Here is a 27,502-nt window from a genome sequence, read left to right as displayed (position 1 = left end):
AACGGATTGCCTCCAAAGCCTGCTGCCGCATGTGGGCAGGAAGGAAGCAGCTGAATCCCTGGCAGACGGGCTTGTATCCATGGTGGATCCCATCTCAGTCCTGGACCCACCAGCAGGAACCTGGGAAAATGTCCTTTGGTTCATCAGCTTCTGGGCCCACTGTAGTGGTGGGCAGCTGAGGCAAAGCCCACAAGGTTCTCTGCTTCCCTGAAAAATCCCTCCTCTCCCCTCAAAATTTAGCCTTATGTCAGTTCCTCCTGTGACCTGACTTGGACGGACTAGGAGGGGCTGGCCAGGCCAGGTTAGGCAGCACGACCCTCTTATTCCGCTTCTGGCCTGGTCTTCTGCAAGTCAGCCTCTGCTCCTTTCTGCTAGCAAGCCCCAGTCCTTGCCTGTGGGTGTGCAGGGTGGCTGCGTGTCAAGATGTTGACCATCATTAGCTATAATTAGAGGGTGAAGCACTGGGAACAAGCAGTGGTACCTGCAAACCAGAGTAGCTGGCTTAGAGTTTGAAAGCACATTTTCACCTGTCTGTAGAGGCATCCTTGAAACTGTGAATTTCTCTAGAGTCCCGGGTATACGTTATTTGTATGAAACTCAGGGTTTGGCACATCTCTTGGCTGTAGTGGAGTTTATAACCTCAACTGTCAGCGCATCAGTCTAAGAGTATTGGCCTATGTGACTTCTGGCCACAAGAGAGAGCTCTTTGCCAGTCGTTGGCAGGGACGGTGTCCTGATTCACTCTTGGGACTGGCTTGTCTGCAAAACTTGCCCTTATGTAAAATAGATAGCTAGTGGGAAGCAGCCGCATAGCACAGGGAGATCAGCTCGGTGCTTTCTGACCACCTAGAGGGGTGGGATAGGGAGGGTGGGAGGGAGGGAGACTCAAGAGGGAAGAGATATGGGGATATATGTATATGTATAACTGATTCACTTTGTTATAAAGCAGAAACTAACACACCATTGTAAAGCAATTATACTCCAATAAAGATGTTAATAAAAAATTTTTTTTTAAATAATAGAAACAAACAAACAAACAAAAAGATGTTAAAACAAAAAACAAAAACAAACTTGCCCTTGGGTGAGGGTCTCAGATGTGGCCACTCTTAAATATTTTATTGCTGGCTCTTAATCTGGACCTTTTTAAAAAATCTAGGCCTTCTTGAACCAAAGGATATCTGTTGAGAAATCTAAATGTTAAGGTAGCATTTAACAAGCTGTATAGACTGTTGATTAGCTGAGGATAGCCTCATGATTATTTTTATTTTAGAAATGGGAAAGTATGTTCTAAGAAGATGAAAACTCCCTTTCCTTAGGTCCCCTTACTGAGAGTTTGCAAAACCTTAGGAAGTGGAAATGGGACAGAAAAAGTTTCTCACTTTGGGGACAAACCAGGGAGGTATGATTTGCTGCTGATACCCAGGCCCATCTGTGAGAGTTTAGGAGTCTGCATCCAGCCGATGGCAGGGAGCTTTGGGCCCTACCTTGAACATTTTATAGGTTAAGTAATGAACTGGTTAAACTGAGTAGCTCTGACACTCACTTGTTGGGGCAGGGAGAGGCTGTGGTGTGAGAACAGGAAAAAAGGGGTTCCCTGGTCTGCCTCAGGGGTAAAGGCTGGTGTTGGGCAGCTCTTGGAGCCTCGTTGACAATAGCTGAGTCAGTATCTCCCCTGCATGGCCTCTCCTGGCAGACTCCTAGGGGATCGGTTCTAGGTGGAAGGAGGAGGTTAGGATCACCTCAACTTTGTGTGATGGATGCGTTGATGAGGGGCTTCTAGGGCAGTACACTCTTTGCTCTTTTGTCCTGGGAGGGAATGCAGAACTAAAAAGATGTTTTCCCTAAAATCAGTTTCCTGAGTTGCAGTGTGATTCTGTTGATATTTTTAACTGTCTCTGTTTGGTTTGCCTTTCAGTGGTGAAAACGCCACCATAACCTACCACCTGCACTTTGGGTTTCCGTCGGAAGACCACAACTTTATGAAGTACGTGATGAGTGAGGAGTTGGTGCTGGGCGTTTTGCAGCAGGATTTCCATGATCAGAACGTGTCCGGTTGTGAGACTCTGGGGCTTGATCCAGCGTCCCTCCGGTTCTCTGGTAAGTCGAGCACATCAGAAGGCAGAGCTGTGATGATAAACGAGTGAACCAGACAGGGCAGATGGCTCGATTTGTTTTCTAAGCAGGTGATGTTCCACACTCCGCGGAGGTCACCCAGTCCCTGCCGTCCGTGAGCAGACAGAGCAACTGGAAAAAATGTTACGGAAACAGCTAAACTATAAACATGACGGTTGCTATGTGTTTCCTTGCTGTGGTTCACCCACATTCTAAGCCCCATATCCCACATCACAATATCATTAGAAACCTTCATGGAAACACTGTAGTCTCACAAGAGAAGCAAGTGCTGAAGAGTTTGAAGTAAACGATATAGTTAAGTTGTTGAAAGATGACCTCAGTATGGGGAATCTGTCTCTTTTTCTATTGAAGGCCACTGAGTCCGTTAAGACAGGGATCCCCAACCCCCCGGGCTGCCGACCGGTACCGGTCCGTGGCCTGTTAGGAGGCAGGCCGCATAGTAGGAGGTGAGCGGCAGGCGAGCGAGTGAAGCTTCATCTGCCGCCCCCCAGCGCTCCCCCATCGCTCCCCCATTGCTCCCCATTGCTCGCATTACCGCCTGAAACACCCCCCCCCCCCCGACTCCCACCTCCAGCCCCAGTCTGTGGAAAAGTCGTCTTCCATGAAACCGGTCCCTGGTGCCAAAAAGTTGGGGACCGCTGCATTAAGATATTAATAGAGGGACATAAAAAGGCAAGTTCGTCTCTTTCCGTAGAAGATTGTAATACATTTACTCATCCACTTTTAAAACTAAGAAAAGGATGGGGAAATGGAAATGTTTTTTTAACAAGCATAGAAGATACCCGACTTGTCAGAATCTGAGAACGTTGTACAAAACCTGCCAGAAAGGAAGGTGGAAAGGTGAGATGACCGCCAGCCTTCGAGACCTCCTTCCCTCACATCTGTCTGCACTGAGCTTTGGCCTTACTTCCCATTCTTCTTCTCATTTCCCACTTCTGATTCCTCACTTGGAGAGGTTTTAGCTCTTGTTTAATGCCAACAGTCTTGGATGGTTTTTCACCCACAACCCATCAGAAACACTCTGCGCATCAGCAGCGGTAAATACTAGTTGAATGAATGAAAAAGGTGAATGAGAAGGAGGTGTGGTGAGTGGCAGGCACGGGGCCAGCAGCTGAGGGTCAGGAGAGTGCAACAGATTATAAAGCACACATGTTACCACACGGTGTGAGAAGAGGCATTTATTGTGATGACACTTGATTCTTGGGAACAGAAAGTGGAAGTGGGCTGATCTTGGCCTGGGAAGGCAGAGAGTTTTATAAAGCAGTTCTTAAAGCTTTCTTTTTCCCAAATGAATAAAAAGAATGACGTTCAGAGGGCCAACTTTTAGCTCACTGGGAAAGTCACATCAATGAATAGTTTCTTCCCTGAGCCTCTAAATAAATGAAGTGTGTCTCTGGGCCAGGCAGATAACATACTGTGTGGAGTGAAGAGGTTCTGCCCCCTGTACAGGAATTTTAGAAAGAAAGAAGGGGGTGAGGGAGAGGGAGAGAAGGAAGGAAGGAAGGACCTTTCAGCCCACTCCTGTGTACGGCAGAGAGAGAGGAGGCCCACCCTGCCTGCTGCGTGGTGACTGACCTTGACTTTCTGAGCCTCCTCTAAAGCTGTGGTCACCAGCACTTTCCAAATGAAGGCCAGGGGGTGGGAGGAGGGTGAGACAAGGTTGAGGATGAATATGAGGCTGGCAGGTCCGCGTTCTGAGGGCAGGTGGCTCATGAGGCCTGACACAAGACCTGGAACTGAACCTCAGACTCTGCCTCGGGGATGCAGGCCCGAGTGACGCTGTTTCTGCCCCTCAGGAGACGGTACTCTTTCTCTCAGGCATTTTTCCTGGGGATGGGGGTTTCTGTGACCCCCCCCCCCCAGCCCACCTTGCAGAGCATGGGCGGTGTTTGATATTTTCAGGAGCATGAGTATCAGTCCCTTCTCAAGTAGAAGGGTAGAAAGTGACCATTTGGGAGGTGAGGAAGGAAGAAGAGCGATGCAGAGAAGGTAGGGGGGCAGAGGGAGGGGCAGCTCAGAGCGAAGTCCAGAGGGAGGGAAGAGAGGGCTGTGAGGCCTCTGGGAGGGACCAGTGAGGCCCGGGGGTACTGACACCAGCAACCTGTGTTCGTCGGCGCGGTGGGCTTGGCGAGGTATCCCCCCGCTCCTGTGCGGAGCTAGGCAGGCGCTGTCCCACAAAGATGATATTCTGATTCTTCAAAGAGCAAAGTTTGTTTTTGTTTTTGTTTTTAAATATAAATCTGATTCTTTTTTTAAAAATAATTAATTAATTAATTTTTGGCTGTGTTGGGGCTTCGTTTCTGTGCGAGGGCTTTCTCTAGTTGTGGCAAGCGGGGGCCGCTCTTCATCGCGGTGCGCGGGCCTCTCACTGTCGCGGCCTCTCTTGTTGCGGAGCACAGGCTCCAGACGTGCAGGCTCAGTAGTTGTGGCTCACGGGCCTAGTTGCTCCGCGGCATGTGGGATCTTCCCAGACCAGGGCTCGAAGCCGTGTCCCCTGCATTGGCAGGCAGACTCTCAACCACTGGGCCATCAGGGAAGCCCTGTTTTTTTTTTTTTTAACGTTTTCCTCTTTTTAAAAAAAATTTATTTTATTGAAGTATAGTCGATTTACAATGTTGTGTTAATTTCTGCTGAACAGCAAAGTGATTCAGTTATACATATATATCCATTCTTTCTCATATTCTTTTCCATTATCACAAGATACTGACTATAGTCCCTTGTGCTGTACAGCAGGGCCTTGTTTATCCATCTCATACATAATAGTTGCATCTGCTAATCCCGACCTTCCTGTCCGTCTCTCCACCACCCCCACCCCCCTTGGCAACCACAATTCTGTTCTACAGAGAGCAAAGGTTCTTAAAGTTCTTTGGCTCATATGCCCCTTAGAGAATTGGGAGACAGCCTTGTAACTTCTCCGGGGGAAAAAATGCACACACTCTTCCCCCTGAATTTTACAATTTCAGGAATTCCAAGGATTCCCTGGAGCCGGGCTGTAGTTCCTTTGGGGTTCCTGTGTGTGTGCTGAAGAGTCAGAACCTTAAATTAGCTTGTAATTTGGATTCCTAAGGGATTTTGTGTGTATTTCTCATCCTCTAATTTGGAAATATGACAACCCTTTGGCCTAACTGCAGGCATCATGTTGATGCCTTCTACAAATAAAAACCTCCCTTAATATGAAGAGTCATAAGTGAATTTTTAAATTTATATTTTCTTCCTACTTTATTGAGATATAATTAACCAATAGCACTGTGTTAGTTTGAGGGGTACAGCATAATGACTTGACACATGTATTAGGAAATGACTGCTGTGGTAAGTGTAGTTAACAGCCATCATCATCACCTTGTATAGTTACAAAAGTTTCTTTTCCCTGGTTAGGAGAACTTTGTGGATCTACTCTCTTAGCAGCTTTCAAAGGTACCCTGCAGCAGTGTTAATGATAGTCACCATGCTGTACATTGCATCCCTAGGACTGATTTATCTTGTAATAATAAGAAGTTTGTGCCTTTTGACCACCTTCATCCAATTCCCCCTCCTCCACACCCCACCTCTGGCAACCACCAATCTGATCTCTTTTTCTATGAGTTTGGTTTTTTTTTTTTTTTTTTAATTATATCTCAAAGCTCTTAATTTTTATTTTTATTTATATATATATTTTTGGCTGTGTTGGGTCTTCGTTTCTGTGCAAGGGCTTTCTCTAGTTGCGGCAAGCGGGGGCCACTCTTCATCACGGTGCACGGGCCTCTCACTGTCGCGGCCTCTCTTTGTTGCGGAGCACAAGCTCCAGACGCGCAGGCTCAGTGGTTGTGGCTCACGGGCCCAGTTGCTCCGCGGCATGTGGGATCTTCCCAGACCAGGGTTCGAACCCATGTCCCCTGCATTGGCAGGCAGATTCTCAACCGCTGCGCCACCAGGGAAGCCCCTATGAGTTTGGTTTTTTAAGATACCACATATAAGTGAGATCCTGCAGTATCTGTCTCTCTCTGTCTGACTTATTTCACTTGGCATAATGTCCTCAAGGTTAAGGGAATTTTTTTATTGGATCACTGCCCCCACCCCTCTTCTACCTCTGAGCTTCTTCACCTAGTGGAGGGATGGGTCCAGGGACAAGGAGGGAAATCTGTTTTACAATGTAAAACAGCTGCATGAGTTATTTTGGACGTGGGGTAAGTTATTTTGTTGTGTTGTCTGACATGTGAGGGAGTTAACCAGTAGACTGAGTAAGGAACAAAAGCAAAAACTGATTAATGTGAGAGAGAAGAGGAAAAAGCTCTAGGCAATGAGAATAGTGAATCTCGTTTGCACAGATTTGGGGTAAACGGATGGGCTGGCTGCTGGCAGAGAGGCCAGTGTATGCATTCTGCCCTCGAAAGGACTGCCTGGGGTGTGGAGGGAAAACATTTAGGTTGTTTATAGATTCCCCAGGAAACACAGAGTTTATAGCCAAAGAGCACTGCTTCTCAGCCAGGACAACTTTGCCCGCTCCAAGGTATTTGGCAAAGTCCAGAGACATTTTAGTTGTCACAATTGGGAGTGTTTGTGGGAAACTAGCATCTAGTGGGAAGAGGCCAGAAAGATTTTTCTAAACCTCTTACAATGCACAGGACAGCTCCTGATGGCAAAGAATGATCCAGCCCCAAACACCAACTGCCAGAACCCTGCTGTGGTGCACGTGGGTCCCCTATGTCCTGTCCCGAGTCATTGTCTGGGTACCTCTGCTTTAGTCAGGCCAGCTGTGCTCCATTTCCCTCATCAAAATGTCTTGCTGAATATTATGCTGTATTAAAAAATGAAAATTTAGAGGTATTTTTATGGTTAGATTATGAAAAAAAGACTGTTAAAATGTCCTCTGCATCCAAAAGGCCTCGTCAAAATGTTATTTATCATGAATTATACCGAAGCAAATAAGCAAACAATGTAATTTGCCTTTTGAAAGGAATTCGGAGTTGTGTGCATCTGCGTGCGTGCGTGCGTGTGTGTGTGTGCATGTGTGCGCCTCTGCATGTGTGCCCCTGCGTGTGTGCTCATGTGTGCCTCTGCGTGTGCGCATGTGTGCATGCGTGTGTGTGCGTGCATGCGTGTGTGTGTGTTGCCTGAAGAGTAAACCTCCTCTGTTAGGAATTTACAGATATTCCACTTTTACATTAGAGTTTATAATCAAACCCAATGAAATAAAATAAAAACATAAATGTTTAGAATAACCATGCTTTTTTAAAAATGGTGACTTTGTATTTTCTTTTCAGAATGAAGTGGTCGAGGTCGATCTGTGTCTGAAAGCAGCACTCCACTGAACTTTGGGATGAAGAGAAATCATTCCGTTTTACAGAAGCGATCCTGTGAATTAACGTAGAAGGACTCACAGTGACTACAGGGCTGGAGACGGCCCTTTTTCTCCTGATTCTGCACAGTTAGAGTCTGGCACTACGTCCAGCAAAACAGCACCCAGGGCTGCCCCAGCTGGGTCCAGATGGGGCGGGGTGACCAGGCGGCGGGTGGACCTGCAGGGCCAGGTCGCTGCTGGTCTTGAAGCGCTCTCTGCCTCCACCCACACGTGGACACGCTGTCTTCAGGGTAAGGGTGGCCTTTGAGGCAGGATCCCGCCAGCCTGAGCCCGTGGCGAGAGAACGGGGAGAGGCGAGGTGAGGGAGAGCTGAGCCAATCGCTCCCTGAAATCCTCCGTCCCACCCCGATGTCTGATGTACCTCCAAGCAAGGCTGTGAGGAAAAGGCAGGCACTTCACCAGACGTAGGCAGCATGGTCTGTGTCTCCTTCCATAGCCCATATCTCAGCAAACTAGCCTTGGCACTCCATCCAATGTTATGTAGAGCTACAGAAATGAGGTGTGTGTTTCTCATTTCCCTTCTGTGTATAGTTCCTGCGACTCCTGAACACCTCTTACGGAAACACGGGTCCATGTTAGTTTTGAACACACGACTCTCATTTTGGATGGTTTCTCTATATTTTCATCAACTTTCATCGGAGAATCATTAAGACTGCTTACCGTCTGCTCTAGGTAGTACATGTTGGTTTTTGTTGTCCAGAGTCACTAGCCTTCCTGTAGGATTCAGTGTCTTCAGGCACTGATTGTGTATCTTATTGAAGATAGTTGTGAAACAGGAAGAACCGCGCTCAGAAATAAACTGCTGGAAGTTTAACGTCAGATCCTTTTGGGGGGGGTGAGGGTGGAGTGAACAAGAGCGACTCTATTGGTCGTCTACGGATATAGAATTACCTGTCATGAGGGAACAAAGTGTCTTGTTAGGAAAATGGCTTTGCTGGAAATTTCCAGCAGAGTTTTGTGGTCATGTAATGAGAGGTTCTCAGCCTCAGTATCTCAGTTAAATTGGCCCTGGGTGGACGTCAGGCTGGGGGCAGCTGCTTTCCGGGATGTGTTGGAGTACGTGTTGGAGTATGAGTCTCCGGCTAGATTTGCCTGGGGCTCTTTATGACCCAGGACTCTGCATAATGTGAATGTGCTTTGTTATTTAACTAAAAGATAACATTGTGTTTCATTTTGAGGATAGTTCCTCCAACTAGTGAAACAGGTGAATTTCCCTTCTTCCTCTTATTTTATATGTCAAACCTAAACCTTCGTGTTTGTACTTTTAAGAAAATAATGAAGAACTTTATTTTTGCCTCCGCATTGCCACGTTGACCTTTGCTTCATAGGGGTTGACTCTCCAGGGCCAGGATTTGGGTTGGCATGTTCTCGCAGTAAATGGTGTTGGAAGTGACCTTTTCATTTCCCCAAGGGCAGCTTCCCCTTCTGAGTGAGTAAGATTGAACTGGGCTGGCCTGTGTCTTCCTCTCCCTGTTCCTGTTGCCGGGGGAGCAGGGGGGAACCGTCTCTCCTCTCCACTTCCCCCCGGGGCCCCGCAGGCAGGACCAGGTGTCTGAAGAGCCTGGGGCTGGAAGGAAGGACTGTTTCCTGTCTGGAGGCAGGACCAGGTTTGATTCTGATCTTCCCCTCTCTTTTGGAAACCACCAAGATGCAGGCACCTTGTCTTGGGTTCTGACTACTTGAAAGTCATAGAGAGGATTTTCTGTGAGTTTGACTCTTCTGCCCAAATGGTGTGGAAAGAGCTGAACTTTGTGACTAGAGCGTTTTGAGGTGTTTGGGGGAAAATGGCACTTACATACTGTTGTGCTATAGGAGATGAATTGATTGGCCATCACACATCTTCATGAAGAGCATAATGAAGGTACATAAGAAGGTTTCAACGAATATCTGTGGTATCACTGAAAGGCTTTTTTTGTTTGTTTTGTTTTGTTCTGTTTTGTTTTGTTTTGTTTTTTTGGCCACGTGGCTTGTGGGATCCTAGTTCCTCGACCAGGGATCTAACCCAGGCCCTCAGCAGTGGAAGAGCAGAGTCTTAACCACTGGACCACCAGGGAAGTCCCTCACTGAAGGATTTGAGAAAAAAAACTGGTCTTTTCTGGGAGTCACTTAGGTACAGGCAGAAAGGATACAGCCAGATCAGTGGAACCTGCCCCTCCGCCCATTACTGACAAAAATTCTAGCCATGTGTCCTATTCTTTTCTCCCTTTCAATTTAACTTTGTTCTGCAGATTTTTTTAATGATCTGTGTTGCAGAAGGCTACAGAATATACCAATGAAGAAGAGGATGATAATAAGGAAAAAAGCCACTGGTTTTATTAGGGAGTCAGGCTCTGCACAGATGAAACAGGAAACAGCAGGAAAAAATAGGTGTTAAAAATAAATAAAGACAAACTGCAGGGTTGTGTGATGGTCAGAGAAAAGGGTGAAAAGTATAGTTTAATGGGAGAAGGCTTTGCCTAGGAAGTAGGTCTGGAGCTGAACCTTGAAGCAGTGGTGGGATTTGAATAAACAGATTTGCTTCCCTTTACACATGTTTGTGTCTTAGGATGAGCTGCATGTTTTCTCCTTTCCCCTTTAGATGTGGACTCTGGACATGGATTCTGCCCTATTCAGAGTCTGATTAGTGCTGAGAAAAATGCGAGAAATCTCTATGTCTTCCCTTCTCTGCTCCCATTACTGTTTCATTGTTTTAAAATAAGCTAATTCACACTATTACTGCATTGCTAGCAGCAATCTTTCCTTTATGATTAAAGTTCACTATCCTCTTAGCAACAGAAGGCAGCCCTCTCATCTTATAGTTAGGAAACCAAGGTCTGGAGAGGTGGAAGGACCAGCCCAGAATTCCACAACGTTGGGGTGCAAAGTCCAGCCTAGTGGGCAACCACACATGATCAATGGCCTCCAACTGGTGGGCACCCCAGGGTCATGCTCAGTTCAGGCTTGGCTACCATCTGGGAATCCATGAGGAGCACAGGTGGTGAGGGGGAAGGGATGGGTTGAGAGCTGTGATTATCAGACTGTACAAGAGTCTCTGGGGTGATAATGACCACTCAGCGCTTCACCCAGTGCCTCGCGAAGGATCCCTCTGTTAAGAAAGCGGGAGAGACTTACGCAGATCCATTTAACTGTTGACAGAACCGAGACACACTCTGATCAAGTGGCTTTCAAGTAGCTTTCTGAACTCAGTAGGTTGGCTTGGAAAAGAACAGAGTCAGATAAATGTAAACAATCTCCTTTTTCTCTGAAGGCTCCTGTGGAATCTTGGGGACTCAACTTTCCTGTTCTACCTATGCCTTTCCATTCCTGAGCATATTTGAAGCATCTGTCACCCAAGGTTGTCTTAAAAACGTGAGCATTTGAATTTATTTGTTGTCAACGGTAGGTTTCCCTGACCTATCTTTGTCTTCTTCTGTTTTATGTAAAAATTTATTCACAGACTAAGAGATTATTTATAGCTACTAGTATGAATTTAAAGCAGAAACCACAAAGCCTGCAGATACTGCATAAAATATGCCTCTGTGAACTTTGGCAATGTATAGTTTTAAGATCAACATCAGGGAGGGGAATTTTCTGATTATATGTGTGACTTAAGGGACCAATTTAAATCCTCAGTTTCTTAATCAAGGACAGGAATTCTTTAACTTAGGGGTTGCATCCCCAACCCCTTGAAATTGTATACAGATATTTATGTGTGTGTGTGTGTGTGTGTGTGTGTGTGTGTGTGAATGTACATTTTCTGTAAAGAGGGTACCCTACTTTCATCAGAAATCCTGAAATCTATGGAAAATAGATCAGCATTATATACAGCCCTAGTAGTTATTTCAGAGCACTCCCAAAGGGTTCTCCTGCTCAAAAATAATTCCCTTTCAAAATCCCTCTAAATTTCATTATAAGAACAATTTTCTTTGTTTAAGCATTTATACTTAACATGTTCCCTATAAAACATATTTGGGACAAGTAATTCTTTCATGGGGTAAGACTCAAACAACTACAACTTATCATGTGGTACTAAGAATATTTAAACCAATCAACTTCCACAGTGGTCCAACGTCCACGTGAAAAATCCCAGTGTAAACCCCAGCAATTTTGTGTTTCTGCCTCGCTGGAAGAGTGCCAGTTGGCCCTGCATCACCAAGCACATCAGCACATGTTTTTCTATAGACATCATAAAGAGTTTTGTATCCCTTTACTCTTTGATATCGTTTGTTCAGAATCTGTGACAGATGATGTACACACATTGAATATAATGCTCCTGCTTATGGGTGATGGAACTGAGCCTCCAATCTACATGCAAGTTCTCAGAGGGAGGAAAAATGGGAACCAGGATTCGAATCATTGATTATCTGACTCCAGTATCCACATTCTTTGCCCTAAGCCATGTTACATCTTGTACTGTATTCCCTGCTCTCATGCATGTCTCCTTTTGAACTTGAGTGAATCCCGGCCAAAGGTCAAAGTTAGGATTCCGTGTGGAAGAATTTTGCTAAAAATAGGAAGTTAGTGGAGTAGAAGATATTAAGATGTGATTGGCTCTTAGATCAAGACCATCAGCTGGCTGAAGTCTCAGCAAACCTGTGTTGACACATCCAACCTTAAGTCACTGGATTTATCCCTGCTGGGCCCCCTAGCACACTTTAAATAGCAAAATGATTTAACTTTGGTTCGGTTGGGGAACAAACAGTAATTAAACTCATAATGCATCTACTGCTTATCTCAACAAACTTTTTACTATTTTAACACCCCTAAAATTAGGACAATAGCTACGGGTTAAATAAAACAGGAAGTTGAGAACACAGGTGTGCATACAGAAATAGTCTAATTTGCTAATTGTTCTTGCTCTCACCCTAATTTATGGTTTAATATTTCCATACCATTTTATTGGTACTAGCTCTTACGGGTTACACCGATACCCAAACGCACTTTTGTTTAGTTTATCTATAGTTATGATTATTTAAGGAAGGAGTCTGCAAACTGTTTTTCTGAAAAGGGCCACAAAACAAATATTTTTGGCTTTGCAGGACCTACAGTGTGCATCACAACCTTTCAACTCTCCTGAAGTTGAGGAGCCACAGACAGTACATAGACAAATGAGCGGGCTGTGGGCCAGTGACATTTTATTTACCAAAACCGCGAGTCGGCCAGATTTGGCCTGTGGGCCATAGTGTGCTGACCCCTGTTTTAGGGGATAGGCATAATTGTAGAAACACTAAAAGAAAGATAAGGGAAAATAAATAATTGGGGCATAGGGAGAAATGCTCATTAGAGAAGAGAGGTGTGTGTGTGTGATTTTTCCAATGTGGACTCTATTCATAGTTTATACATGGCGTATTATTTAACACATACATATACCCTGTAGTAGAGGCCCTTCTATGTAGTATATTGGAAGAGCACTGAATTGGAAGCCAGGAAGTCAGGCTCTAGGTAAAGTTCTGCCACTCACTTGAAATGTTGCATTGAGCTAGTTATCCTCTGAACCAGAAAAGATAATGGGATTAAAGGATCTCCAATGATCTACCCTATCCTTCTCTGATGCTATGATTTTCCTAAGATTTCTAGGGAGAAATACAAAGTTAAAAAATATGGATTAAAAATATATAAAAAATATATAAAAACTTGGCCTGGAACTTACTAATTCAACCCATGTAACCAACCACACCACCAGAGCCAATGAGTCAAAGGACGCTCTGCGAAGGACACTGCTTAGAGGTGTGGAGTAAGAGGAACGCCACAGGTGCCCACCCGGAAGGCTGTGAGTGAGGAGCTGGGTCTACACACGTGTGGAATGAGGACTCCCCTTTGGGTGCACTTACTACGATGGGTGAAGCTTCCCTGTGACTTCAGAGGACAGTCATGTGGACATTTTATAGGAAGAACCTGAACAGAGGAGCAGGGCATCAGGGAGTTCTTCCCACCACTGAGTAGAATGGCCCATTTCTTAAAGCCACTTAGAACCAAAGATGGTCACTTCCTTCTCAAAGAGTGGGTGTTTGGGATAGTTGGTTGATCTTTGGATGTTGGACATTGAGAAGGATCTAGGAGGCCCTGAGGCTTGCAAACTACATTCTCCAGTGACCCCTACAGAAAGGGCTGTTGTGTGTGTGTTGAGGGGGAGATAAGCTGAAAGGGCTTTGTGCCCCATGCCTGCTTCAACCAGAGCTCCCCATCCCTGGCTTTTATTTGCTGGTATTAAGTACTGATCCAGTCACTTCATTAGAAATGAGAAGATTGAGCCTGAGAAGGGGGCATAAGTGGATGTGGCTATATCAGGGAGTCAGAGAAGATTCTACTGGGCATGAGAAGTTCATATTCATCTTCTGGGGAGGACGGATGCCTAGGGGCCGAAGGCACACGAAGAAGCGAATACTCAGTCCCGTTTCCGCCCAGCGACTCTCTGGGCCTCTCAGCCTTGAGGGGAACGTTCTCATAGCACTCCTCAGCAGCGTTCCCTGATGGCCTTTTCCCGAGGACGCTGTGATTGATGAGGGTGTAGCACAGATCCTCCGAGGAGCCCTGGTCAACATTCTCCTGCTGGTCAAAGGACAGCCATCATCAAGACCTGGCCTCTTGCCATTCCCTTTATACTTCATCTCAACAGAGGTTCAGCCTTGGGCAAAGTCTGTCTTCCATGGCCGCTTCCCTTCCATCTCTTGTGTCTGGTTTTCCTACATGGCTGCCCCAGCCCAACCACTAGCCCATGCTGCCGGAGTTCTCATGCTGCTCAGAGAACTCAGCCTACTCAGGCATGCATTCTCTGCCCCACGTCCCAGAGTGACCCCAGACCACACTATGTAATTCCCAAAGTCTCAGGACCCTGAGGCTGCTCAGTCTTATATAAGAGAACAATCGGAAGACACCTTAAAGTGCTTGGGTTATGATATTTAACCACCCATTCTAGAGATATCTGCATTAGTAAAAAGAGAATCCACTTAAGAGAAGGTCTCATTCAGTGAAATCTCAGGAGATAAAAAGCAAAACAACAAGGTACAGGAGAAAGAGCATGGATTTGGGAGTGAGACTTGTTTTTGAATCATGCCCCTGCCATCTTTTCGGCTGTCTGGCTTTGAGGGAACATCACTTAATGTCTCGGTTTTCTCATCTGTAAAATGGGTAGGAAAATAATAATACAAATCTTACAGGGTTGTTGTGACAGTTACATGAGATGATGCATGTGAAGCGCTCAGCCCCCTGCATGGCATAAACTAAGTGCTCAATAAATATTAGTTCCTTTCAATAAATTGTGCAACAGAGATGGCTCTTGCTTCTGCTGTCAGGCTCTGCATATGTCCCTGGGCTCACAAGCACTGGTGTCTAAAGAATTCAATATTAAGGTCAGAAGGGGTCTTGGAGGTCTTCTTCTGCTATCTGAGGTGTCTGCATTTCTACTGTCATCTCAGAAAAAGTCTCAGAAATGTTTGCATTACCTGGATGGGAGCAGGTGATGTTTCTTCATCTGGAGAAAGAAAATACACTTAATGAATTTCAGGTCATGGGGAGGTTTCTGGGAGGGGAGGAGAGGGGCACTGAAAGATAAGCAACCAGAGAGCCAAGGAACAGAAGGGGTAGTCCTCCTCCAGCTATCCTGATCTTCAACACATCCCTGGGGAGAGACAGGGCCATCTAGCCAAGAAACAGCCAGAGCTGTGCTGAGACGCTGAGTGGAGGGAAACACATTCAGTGGGTCTTTGGATAGGAAATCACACTTCCCTACCTTCCTCACTCTTTCCTTCTCTGTCCTTCCTTACCTAAAATTTGTTGCATGTCTACCCTGTACCAGGAACTGGAGAGACAAAGAAGAATCAGACAGTCCCTGTCCTCAGGGGGCTCACAGGCAAGCATAGGAGGCAGTCAGGGATCTAAGAGAGATCCACAATGCAGAGGAAAGCTGTCGTTTCTACTGTAGGTGACAGGGGATGATGGCAGTATGGATGCTGGTGCTCAAGGAAAGCTTTACAGAGAAAGAAACTCTTAAACTGAACATTCCCATTTTTGAGACTGCTCGCAGAAACAAACATAAGCAGACCAATTTTTCAAAAGCCAATGTACTTAAAACCAGCTGGCTCTGGCCACTCAGCAAAGAGGCAAACACACTAGCTCAATAGGCAAACATGAGAATTCACAAAGAAACCTCATGATATCACCCTACGTGGGAGGTGGTTGTGCCGATACAGTCCACCTTGCTGTGTAAAGATTTATATTCCCTCAGTACTGACATTCCAGATTCTCACATCTCTATAAATTCCCCTGCTTATCTAGGACTTCCGTGACTATCGCTGCAAGAAAAGGGTCTGTGGGGATCCAAGATGGTGGCGTAGGAAGACCCTACAGTCAGCACCTCCCGTGGACACACCAAATCTACACCTACATACAGAGTAATTCTTTCTGAAGAAGAACTGAGGACTGACTGAACAGCTTTGCACAATAAATGACAGAAGGACCAAATAGAGATGGGTAGGAGAGACGGTATGGGCAGGAACACCGTCCTTGATACAGCAACATGCAGGAGGGAGGGGTATCACTGAGGGGCCCATGCGTACATTCGCCTCCCTCCCCCCACCCCGGGGTGGGGGACACAGCAATAAAAATAGAGGTTTAAAAGGCACCTAGACTCTATGTGAAGAAATCCATTTACTACCCCTAGAGCATCTGCCAAATGGGCAGGGAACTACTGGAACACTCCTCAGGTTCAAAGGCACTGGAGGCCACCATAGTCCAGGTGCTCCAGCCAGGCTGCCAAGATGACCGCTGCATGCTCCAGGCCCACAGAAGCTCCAGCCATGCCCCAAAAGCAACACCAGGGGGGGTGCACTCCGGCTCTCCACCCCCAGCTCCTATCCCAGCTCCAGCCATCCCACCAAAGCTGCTCAGCACATACAGTCTACACAGAGGCTACTCCTGCACAAGGCCATGACTGCAAGACTGGGAGTCTTTGACTAATTCATAGAAACAAACACAGGAAATCAAACAAAACGAGGAGACAGAGGAATGTTCCAAATGAAAGAACAAAATCACCCCCCAGACACAAACCCTAATGAAATGAAGATAAGTCATTTACCTGATAGAGTTCAAAATAATGATCATAAAGATGCTGACCAAAATCAGGAGAAGAATGGAGGAACACAGTGAAAACCTCCACAGGGAATTAGAAAATGTAAGAAAGAAAACCAATCGGAGATGAAGAATACCATGACTGGAATGAAAAATACACTAGAGGGAATCAACAACAAATTAGATGATACAGAGGAAAGGATCAGTGATCGGAAGACAGGAGAGTGGAAATCACCCAATCAGAACAGCAAAAGGGAAAAAGAATTTTTTAAAATGAGGATAGTTTAAGGAATCTCTGGAAAAAACATCAAGCAAACTAACATTCACATTATAGGGGTCCCTGAAGGTGAGAGAAAGAGGCAGAAAATGTATTTAAAGAAATAATGGCTGAAAACTTCCCTAATCTGGGGAAGGAAAGAGACATCCAGGTCCAGGAAGCAACAAGATGAACCCAAAGAGATCCACACCAAAACATATAATTAAAATGGCAAAAGTTAAAGAGAGAAAAGACAGCAAGAAAAAAACAGCAAGTCACATCAAGGGAGCTCTTATAAGACTATCAGCTGATTTTTTAGCAGAAACTTTGCAGGCCAGAGGGGAGTGGCATGATATATTTAAAGTGCTGAAAGGAAAAACCTTAACAACCTAAGAAAACTCTACCCAGCAAGGTTATTATTCAGAATTGAAGGAGAGGTAAAATTTCCCAGACAAGCAAAAACTAAAGGAGTTTATCACCACTAGACTGGCCTTACAGGAAATGTTTAAGGGTCTTCTTTAAGCAGAAAAGGAAAGATTATAACTAAAAATAAGACACTATACGAAAGAAAATATCTCACTGGTAAAGGCAAATATATATTAAAGCCAGTGGAACAGCTGCTTGAGAAGCTAGTATGAAGGTTAGAAGACCAAAGTAGTAAAATCAACTATAACTACAATAAGAAGTTAAGGGATACAGAGAATAAAAATGTGAAATATGATGACAATAACATAAACATAGGTGGGGGGCAGTAAAAATGTAGTGGTTTTAGAATGCATTCAAACTTAAGTAACTATCAGCTTAAAACTAACATATACACACACACACACACACACACACACACACACACACATACACAAACAATCACAAGAGACAACTACAAGTAAGCCAACAAACTGGACAATCTAGAAGAGATGGATAATTCCTAGAAACATCCAATCTTCCAAGACTGATTCAGAAAGAAATAGAAAAAATGAACAGACCAATTACTAGTATCAGTAAAATCAGTAATCAAAAAACCCCCAACAAACAAAAGTTTAGGGTGAGACGGCTTCACAGGTGAATTCTACCAAACATTTAAAGAAGAGTTAATACCTAGTCTTCTCAAACTCTTTCAAAATATTAAAGATGAAGGAATGCTTCCACGCTCATTTTACAAAGCCTGCATTACCCTGATACCAAAAGCAGTCAGAAAAAAAAAAAGTACAGGCCAATATCCCTGATGAACTTAGATGCAAAAATCCTCAACAAAATATTAACAAACCAAATTCAACAATACATCAAAAGGATCATACACTGTGGTCAAGTGGAATTTATTCCAGGGATGCAAGGATAATTCGATATCCACAAATCAATGTGATACACCACATTAACAAAATGAAGGCTAAAAATCATATGATCACCTCAATAGATGCAGACAAAGCATTTGACAAAATTTAACATCTATTTATGATAAAAACTCTCAACAAACTGAATATAGAGGGAATATACCTCAGCATAAAGGCCATATACATCAAGCTCACAGCTAACATCATGCTCGATGATGAGAAGCTGAAATCTTTTCCTTTAAGATCAGAAAAAAGACAAGTATGCCCAACACTCACCACTTTTATTCAATATAATATTGGAAGTCTAGCCCCAGCAACCAGACAAAAAGAAAGAGATAAAGGGCATGCAAATTAGAAGGGAAAAAGTAAAACTATCGCTCTTTGCAGATGATATAACACTATATATAGAAAACCCTAAAGATGCCACCAAAAAACTATTAGAACTAATAAATTCAGTAAAGTTGCAGTATACAAAATTAACATACAGAAATCTGTTGCATTTCTATACATTAGTAGCAAACTATCAGAAAGAGAAATTAAGAAAACAATCCTATTTACAATTGTATCAAGAAGAATAAAATACCTAGAATAAATCTAACCCAGGAGTTAAAAGACTTGTACTCTGAAAACTATAAGACATAGATGAAAGAAATTGAAGACCACACACAAAAAATGGAAAGATATACTGTGCTCATGGATTGGAAAAACTAATACTGTTTTTCACAGAACTTGAATAAATGATCCTAAAGTTTGTATGAAACCTCAAAAGATGCAGAATAGCCGAGCAGTCTTGAGAATAAAAAAGCAAAGCTGGAGGTATCATGCTTGATGATTTCAAACTATATTATACTACTGTAGTATGCTATTACTATAGTAGTACTATGGTACAAATACCATACTACTATACTGAATATTATTAAAAAGACAACAAATAACAACTGTTGTCAAGGATGTGGAGAAATGGGAATTTTTTGCACTGTTGGTGGGATTGTAAATTGCTGCAACCTCTATGGAAAACAATATGGAGTTTCCTCAAAAAATTAAATATACAACTACCATACGATCCAGCAATTCCACTTCTGAGTATTGATCTGAAGAAAACAAAAGAACTAATTTGAAAAGATACGTGCACCCCAATGTTCATTGCAGCATTATTTACAACAACCAAGACAAGGAAGCAACCTAAGTGTCCCTCAGTAGATGAATGGATAAAGAAGATGTGGTATATGTATATACAATGAAATATTACTCAGCCATAAAGAGAAGGAAATCTTGCCATTTGCAGCAACATGGATGAATCTAGAGGGTATTATGCTGAGTGAAATAAGTCAGACAGAGAAAGAAAAATATCGTATGATTTCACTTATATGTAGAATCTAAAAAACAAAACAAACGAACAAACATAACAAAATAGAAACAGACTCATAGATACTGAGGACAAACTGGTGGTTACCAGAGGGGAGGGGGCGGGGGTATGAGTTAATAGGTGACGGAGATTAAGAGGTACAAACATCCAGTTATAAAATAAATAAGTCATGAGAACATAATATGCAGTATAGGGAATATTGTGAATAGTACTATAATAATTTTGTATGGTGTTGGTATATTATATATATTTGATATATATGGTATATATATCAAATCACTACGTTGTGCACCTGAAACTAGTATAACGTTGTAAGTCAGTAACTTCAATAAAATTTAAAAAAAGAAAAGGGTCTGTGAGTTTCAGCATTAGAGGCCTTATTTCTACCATTAGAGGTCTATTTCTATTTCTGTTTCGCTGTGATGGAGATTGGGGTTTCCTGCACCCACAATTCCCCTGGGTGAAAAGGCTAAGGGTGGGAGGGCTGTATGATTTTTTTTACATACCAATAGGGCTTGTTTTTCAGAATCAGAGTGAATGAACCAGGCTCTCCTCTTTAAACCCAGGAAGGCAAAGGCAAAACTCATTTGTTTTTCTTCTTTAGAAACGTTGTGGCCTGTCCTCAGGCCTGTACTTCCTTTGCTTCCCCCCTTACACGTGACACTCCTCACCACCCTCTCCTTCAAATGCTTTTCTTTCCTTAACTTTAGCCCTGTTCAGTCACCAGAGACCGTTGCATCAGCCTCCTAAGTGGTCTTCCAGCATCGGCTCTTGCCACTCCCTCCTACAATCTGTTCTCTGCACAGCAAACTGGGTGATGTCTTTAATGCAAATGTGGTCATACTTGGCCCTTGTTTAAAGCCTTTCAGTGCCTCCTGTAGCTCTCAAGACAAAAACCCTAACCCTAAACTTGACCCCAAGGCCCTGCCCCTCCTCTGTGCTCTCTGTGCCCACACTGGCCTCCTTGCAGTTCCTTACATGTGCCTCACACCTCCACCTTTTGCTTTTATTGTTCCCATTTAACGCCTTCAGCCTGCAGACCTCGGGAAATGACAGAAGGCTATGGAGATCGATAAGCCCGTTCTTGCCTCAATGAGCTCCCAATTTAGTGGAGAAAAAGAGACACGCAATTGAACAAATTGCAGCAAATGTGTGAGTGTTATACTAGAAATATGCCCAAGGAGCTTTGGGAGCAGAGGGAAGGGGCAGCTTGGAAACCTAAGTCTGTCAAAAGTAAAAATGATGTGAAAGCAATGACTTACTTTGCTTTGGGGAGTCTTGTCTCACTTTACAAATGTGCATTTTTTTCCTATAAAAGAAAAGGAAAGGAAATCGGTTGTTTTAATATTCAGAAACTCTCAAAGGGAGTTACACTCAACTATGAAAACTTATGCTTAACTCATTTGTTAAAGTTATAAGCCTCTTATAATACCTCCTTCAGCCAGAGAAATAAGAGGATAGGAAAAAGGAAAAATTAAAGATAAGACCGAATAAAAATCTACTCCTTTGTGTTTTTCTCTCTCTCCTTTTTTCTCCTTCCTCCTCCTTTTTCTGAGGCTGGTATGGAATTGATTTATAGATGGAGAACTATGGTTATGTTATACATAACTTTTTTTTTTTTTTTTTAATTGGCTGTGTTGGGCCTTCGTTGCTGTGCGCGGGCTTTCTCTAGCTGCGGCGAGTGGGGGCTACTCTTTGTTGCGGTGTGCGGGCTTCTCACTGCGATGGCTTCTCTTGTTGCGGAGCACGGGCTCTAGAGCGCAGGCTCAGTAGTTGTGGTGCACGGGCTTAGTTGCTCTGCGGCATGTGGGATCTTCTCGGACCAGGGCTCGAACCAGTGTCCCCTGCATTGGCAGGTGGATTCTTAACCACTGTGCCACCAGGGAAGTCCCCTCTACATAACTTTTTGGAGAGTTTTTTTCTGACAAAATTTCAATTTCTTTTATATCAAGGAGCCATTGTTATATCCAATCCCAACCTCAATCCCAATCTATGCTATCCAAACAAACAAGGAAGCAAGCAAGCAATCAAACACCTCCCGTATGAGCACAGAGGTGACTGCACTGTACTGATGACCCTCAGAAAAACACAGTATAAATATAATGGCAGCCAATTATCATCACAGGAGACAAGGACAACATCTGCTCTAAGGAGAATGGCCATATGTCCTGGTTCACACAGACAGTTTAGTTAATGTTGTTATCAATCATTTAGTGACACTTAACTATTTTTAGCCTCCTTTTCACTCGCAAAAGTTTCCCAGTTTGGACAATGAATTATATGGTCACCCTGGCTATACGTTCTCTGTGCAAGGGACGGAAATGCATGCTTCTGTCCCAGGTAGACGCTGGGATTTGCAGTGTGATTAAGGTGCCTTTCTCTACATTGATAGCCAGTTTCATCCTTGCTTCTGAGGGTTTCCCGTTTGAAGAGTGTGTAACCACCCATGAGACTATTGTTCCTGTTTCTCACCAAACTCGAAGCGTCACTTCCCTGACTGACTCTCAGATGATGGTGCCTGGGCTAGTGCCCAGCTTCCACTGTGGCCACGGACAGTGGGTAATTCACAGGTAACTTACAGCAAATACCACATTGAAACTACACTTATAGGGAAATAACCCCTGAAAACAGTTCTCCACTCACCATGGAAGGCAGAAACACCCGTCAGCGATGTGGCAGTCCCAGCATCTAAAATACCCAAGAGATGACACAAATCACAAGTTTAGTTTCTGCAGCTTTGTTAGGGTGACTCTCTTCCCTCTGTCATTTCTGTGAAAACTCTTTTTTTTTCTCCCCCAAGATAATATTCATTCTAGGTGACTTGGACACATCTGTCATACTAGAATGGCTTCATCCTCCTAGGACATTAACTGGACCTTTGGAAATATGACATTATCAACTCCTAATCAGAGAAGGAACTTTCTGCTGTGTTCCCAGCAAAGGAAAAAAGGCTTGCTTATCTCCGATTCCAGCGATTTATGTGGCCTCTTGTGATGAAGGACACACAGAGTTATCTCCAGGAAATCAAAGTAAAAGTGTGTGGACATTTGAGAAATTTCTTCTAGGCACCGATTAGGCAATGTTTACATAGGATCCCGCTGCACTCTGAATTTCTCCTCTTTACACTCTATTATAATTTTCTGCTCACTTGTCTATATCCTACACTAGAAAGTGAATTTCACAAGGTTGGGGACCATATTTGTCTGTTCATCATGGTATAGATTACCAGCATATGCCACAATGTCTGGCACATAATAAATATATTTTCAATAAGTATTTGATAAATGAAGGAGTGGCTAAGAACAGAGCAATTCTAACTGGCTCAGATCATCAGATCTGCCTTATTGACCTCAAGGTATAGCTATATAAACAGGACTTGTTATCTCTTTAATGGCAGAAAGGCTCAGGGTCTCTCTGCAGTCAGACATTGAGGCTAAGTCTGGGCATCTTTCTGAACTGAGTAACTATGTAGAAAAATATGTATTTCTATCTGACACCATATAATGAATGTATGATGCTAAATGTAAAGCAATAAGCTAAATGCAAGAATATCAGTGCCCGATAAGGGCACTGGCCTTGCCTCATGTAAATTGCAATTTTCACAGAAAACACCAAGGCAGAGAACATGGGATAAAAGGGAAGGAAAGAATTAAATAAAGAAAATAAATTGGCTCATTGTTTGGGTTGGGTTTCTGTACAACTATCTTCTTATTTGTGGGGAGTTTAGGGTATAGAGAAAAAGAAACTAAAAATTAAACACAATTTACTGTGTGCTTACTATATATATATATATATATATATATATATATATATATACACATACATACATATATACACATATATATATGCACACACACTATAAATGCTACTTACTATTGTATATATATACTTACTATACATACTACTTCCTAAATGTAAATAACATATACATTTTCTATGTTATATTTCACTTAATCCCAGAATAAATCCATGAGGTAGATATTATGATTCTATGTCTTACCCATGAAGAAATTGAGGTTAAAAAATTTATGCAACTTGTCTGAGGACAAGTGGGAATAAGTGGGAGAAGCTGAGTTTGCTTCTGGCAGATTCATCTTCTGAAACTCTGAGTTCCTCTCATGAAGGGAATCGGTGCCATTCTGCCTGATGGTGGGAATTTCCCTGCTTTTTGTAACGAATTTGATCTGGAGAGACATGGTGGCGTCTGCTGACTGGATGATGACCAGGTGGTAAGGGTGAAGTTGAAAATCAGATCCAAGTAAATATAAGACTTTTGAGTATATTAAGGAAGACATTTTAAGTCAGCATAGAAATGAAGACTCTGGGCCAACTGAGTAACTATGTAGAAAAATATGTATTTCTGTCTGACACCATATAATGAATGTATGATGCTAAATGTAAAGCAATACAACTATGAAAATTATACTGTGGCTTTGTCTTATTTTGGGATGGGGAAATAATTTTAAGCATAAATTGGTAGAAACCAAAAAGCTTCCTAGATTTAATTCAATGATGTTTAAATATATAAGAAAAACATAAAAATTCTGTATGGCACAAGACACTCAGATTGGACAAAAATATTTTTGGTAATATTTATGAGAAAGGGCTAATTTCTTCAAAGTAAAAATAGCTTTTACAATCAATAAAACAAAGTAGACCAAAATCCAAAACAAAAGTGGGCAAAAGGCATATTAGCTCTTCATGGATGAAAAAATACACATCTCTGATAAATATAGACAGTAAAATAAAGATAATGCTTCTAATGTTATAAGTAGTTATAACTGTGACTTCCCAGTTTATTTGCTTGTTTATACTTTATTTATTCTCCAATTTCTTTTACAACTAACATGTATTAATGTCACAATCCTTCACTGCCTCACCAAAGTTCTAAAATACAAAATTACAAATGTAACATCAATCATAACTTTCTCAGTCACATCATACCTGTATTTTGTTTTATTTTTCTTTTCAAGACAGTATTTATTTAGGTTTCCAATCATTCATTCAGTGTTTATTGAGTGCCTACTATATGCCAGAAACAATGTTAGGAAACAGAAATTCAAAGATGAATAAGAAACAGTCTCTACTTTTGAGGACCTCACATCTAGACATAAAAATAGGGACTTATAATCTGATAGGAGAATGCTAGAGTTTCAGACTTAGGGCTGTGAGGATCTGAGGAGAAGTCCCAGACAACACTGACCCTCAGGGAGGGCTGGGAGACATTCCTCGGGCTCACCAAGCCTCCTTTTGTCAGGTGGCTTTTTGGATTCTATGTTCTAGCTCTCAATGGCATGAACTGAGCTCTGGGACACCAAACACAATCCTGTAAAGACCACCCCCCAACTCCCCAGCTAGCTCATTTTCTCCAAACCACCTCACTTTGTACCATAGGGATTCCCTTGTTTTGGGTGGTACTAATTTTTACAATGGCTGCTTTGACATTAATGAAGATGATGGTCCAAGAAAAGAATATCTTCTAATTATTGAACCCTACTCTGTATCAGGTACTATGCTAACATCACACACACTAGAACCCTCCAGCATAGGTATTGTGTTATTATTTCCAGTTATCATGAGGAAACTGAAAAGTTAAGCCAAGTTCTCTACCAATTTCAATGACCTCTGCTTACCTGTTGCAGGGAATGTGCACCAGGTAAGGTCTTATGCTATCAGGAAGCTTGCTGTTTATTTCGAACTTTAATAGTGACTAAAAGGGTGGTGGTGTGTTTAACCTTAGAAGAGCATAGCCTCCGGGCCCCCAGAAAGTTGTTCCATTTCTTAGGGGGTAGTCTATTGCACAGAACTTCCTTGATAAAGTCTTGCCTTTCAGCTGTCCTCCACCAGATGCTCACTGTGATTCTGGGGGAGAAGGCCAACCTATAAGGAATTGAACGTGTTCTCTGGCACGTAGTAGGCACTTCATTCTTGTCAGTCCCTTACCCAATTGCTTTCTCCCCAAGAGTAGACCTCTTTTTCTCTTTCTGGCTACATTGCCCAGACCCATCTCCTCTGCTCCCCATTAGGGAGTCTGGGCTCACCTGTTTTCCCTCAGCAGAGAGTTCCCCATCCTCTCAGTCCTCTTGGTGCCTTCCCCTCGGCTTGCCCTGTGTTCTGACAAGGGCTGCTCCTGACTTAGAGACAGGGCTGCGTTGCTCGGCCACCAGGGCAGAGAGAGCTGAGAGGAGAGTATCCCTTTGCAGAGGAGAGGAGGAGCCCTGGGGGAGGAGATTCAGAAGTGCACACATGCACAACTTCCTAAAATGTCAGAGGCTGAACCAACTGGGTTATTGCCCTTAACCAGAAGTCGTTAGTCAATGAGAGTTTTGAACAAATGGGGAAGCCCCATCTGCAATTGTAAACAGGCCATGGGGGTTTTTCACCTCAAATGCCTGAACTTATTAAAGCACTTTGTAGTCCTAGAAACATCAGACGGGGGGAACTCTGTTTTAAAACAAAAAAGCTTTAAAATCAAGCCATAGACCAGTAGAAAATATTAGCAAAACATACATCTGGTAAAAAAATATATATTTTTTTTAATAAGTGGATTTATTTAGAGAGAAACACTCCACAGACAAGAGTGTGGGCCATCTCAGAAGGTGAGAAAGGCCTGGTAAAAAGATTTTTATCCAAAGTGTGTAAAGAACTCTCAAAACTTACTAAGAATAGAACAAACATCAAATAACAAAATAGGCAAAATATTTGAACAGATATTTCATCAAAGAAAACATACAGATGGCAAACAAATTCATGAAAAGATGCTCAACACCATGGTCATTAGGGGTGTAATAATGTAAATCAAAACTACAATGCAATACTTTTGCACATCTATTAGAATGGATAACATTGAAAACAAAAACAAAAACTGATAATACCAAGTGCTGACAAGGGAAGTGGAGCATCTAGAATTCTCACATACTGCTGATGGGAATGCAATATGGTTTAGCTTCTTTGGAAAAGAGTATGGCTGTTTCTTATAAAGTTAAATATAGCCTTACCACACAACCTAGCAACCCCACTGTTAGGCATTTACCCAAGAGAAATAAAAAATTAAGATCTCTAAGAACCTGTATGTGTATGTTTATAGCTGCTTTACTCATAATTGCCAAAAAAACCCCAAAACAAAACAGAAAAAAACCCCTGGAAATAACCCAGATAATCTCAAGTAGTGAATGGCTAAACAAACTATGTCACATCCACACGATGGGATTCTGCCCAGTAATAAAAAGGAATGGACTACTAATATATACAACAACATAGATGATTCTCAAATGCATTACGCTGAGTGGAAGAATCCAGATTTAATATCTACCTTTTGTGACATTCAGGATGAGGCAAAACTGTAGGGACAGAAAACACATCAGTGGTGGCCCGAGAAGGGGTAGGGGAAGGTTTGATCTTCAAGGATCAGGAGGGAATTTTTTTGTTATTGTTGTGTATCTTGTGGTGGTGGTGACATACATGACTGTATGCATTTCTCATAATTCATAGAGCTGTATACCAAAAAGCATGCATTCTACTATATATAAATTATCTCAATAGAAAGAAAGGTTAAAAAATGAAAGAAATTAACTTGGGGACAGGAATTACAGATTTTTAAAATTATTCTTATAGTTGATGGTTGGTTCAAGTTTGGCCACTCATTTGTTCCTTCATTCCTTCAACAAGTATATGCTGAGCACCTACTGTATGCTGGGCACTGTGGGTTTAGTGGTGAACGAAGCAGATACAGGCCTGCCCTCATGGAGCTCCTTGAAATGAAATGAAACAAAGTGCAAAAGACCTTACTGCTTGTCCTAGAGTAATGGAGAGGGTCATACCTGCAACAGGCAGGGCAGAGTGGGGAAGCAGCTTAGAAGAAACCATGTTAGAGAAGCTGGGGTACTAGTTGTGCAACACCAGACCCATCACACATCACTCTTGCCCCCGTTGCTGCTCTCCAGATGTCAGGCTATCTATGTGGGGGGGTTTCCAGGAGCACTTTATGACAAATGGGCTGAGAGGTGGACAACACTTGCCTAGGAGGACAAAGTATT

At 42.9% G+C, this 27,502-nt stretch overlaps 2 protein-coding genes across 3 annotated transcripts in view; one reads left to right on the top strand and one right to left on the bottom strand.

The window, feature by feature from the left end:
* Positions 1-12,382, top strand: part of C4H3orf52 (chromosome 4 C3orf52 homolog) — a 36,319-nt gene extending 23,937 nt beyond the window's left edge. Inside the window, exons 5-8 of one of the 2 annotated variants that reach the window (XR_009503100.1) lie at positions 1,916-2,097; positions 7,374-7,701; positions 10,719-10,819; positions 11,512-12,382. Coding sequence is in view for 1 of the 2 variants with exons in the window: in XM_059922162.1 (XP_059778145.1) it covers positions 1,916-2,097; positions 7,374-7,378 (187 nt within the window). In the remaining variant the exon portion in view is untranslated. The other variant, XM_059922162.1, reaches the window with a different exon arrangement.
* Positions 12,383-13,729: 1,347 nt separating this feature from the next.
* Positions 13,730-25,536, bottom strand: GCSAM (germinal center associated signaling and motility). Its single transcript, XM_059922161.1, has 5 exons — positions 25,508-25,536; positions 22,110-22,154; positions 20,729-20,775; positions 14,893-14,921; positions 13,730-13,999 (listed from the first exon to the last, which is right to left on the bottom strand). The coding sequence occupies exons 1-5, from the start codon at positions 25,534-25,536 to the stop codon at positions 13,730-13,732; spliced, it is 420 nt and encodes a 139-aa protein (XP_059778144.1).
* Positions 25,537-27,502: the final 1,966 nt, after the last annotated feature.

This window comes from Balaenoptera ricei, chromosome 4 (assembly GCF_028023285.1).
Source record: "Balaenoptera ricei isolate mBalRic1 chromosome 4, mBalRic1.hap2, whole genome shotgun sequence".
NCBI lineage: Eukaryota > Metazoa > Chordata > Mammalia > Artiodactyla > Balaenopteridae > Balaenoptera > Balaenoptera ricei.
This window is presented reverse-complemented; position numbering and strand designations above follow the sequence as displayed.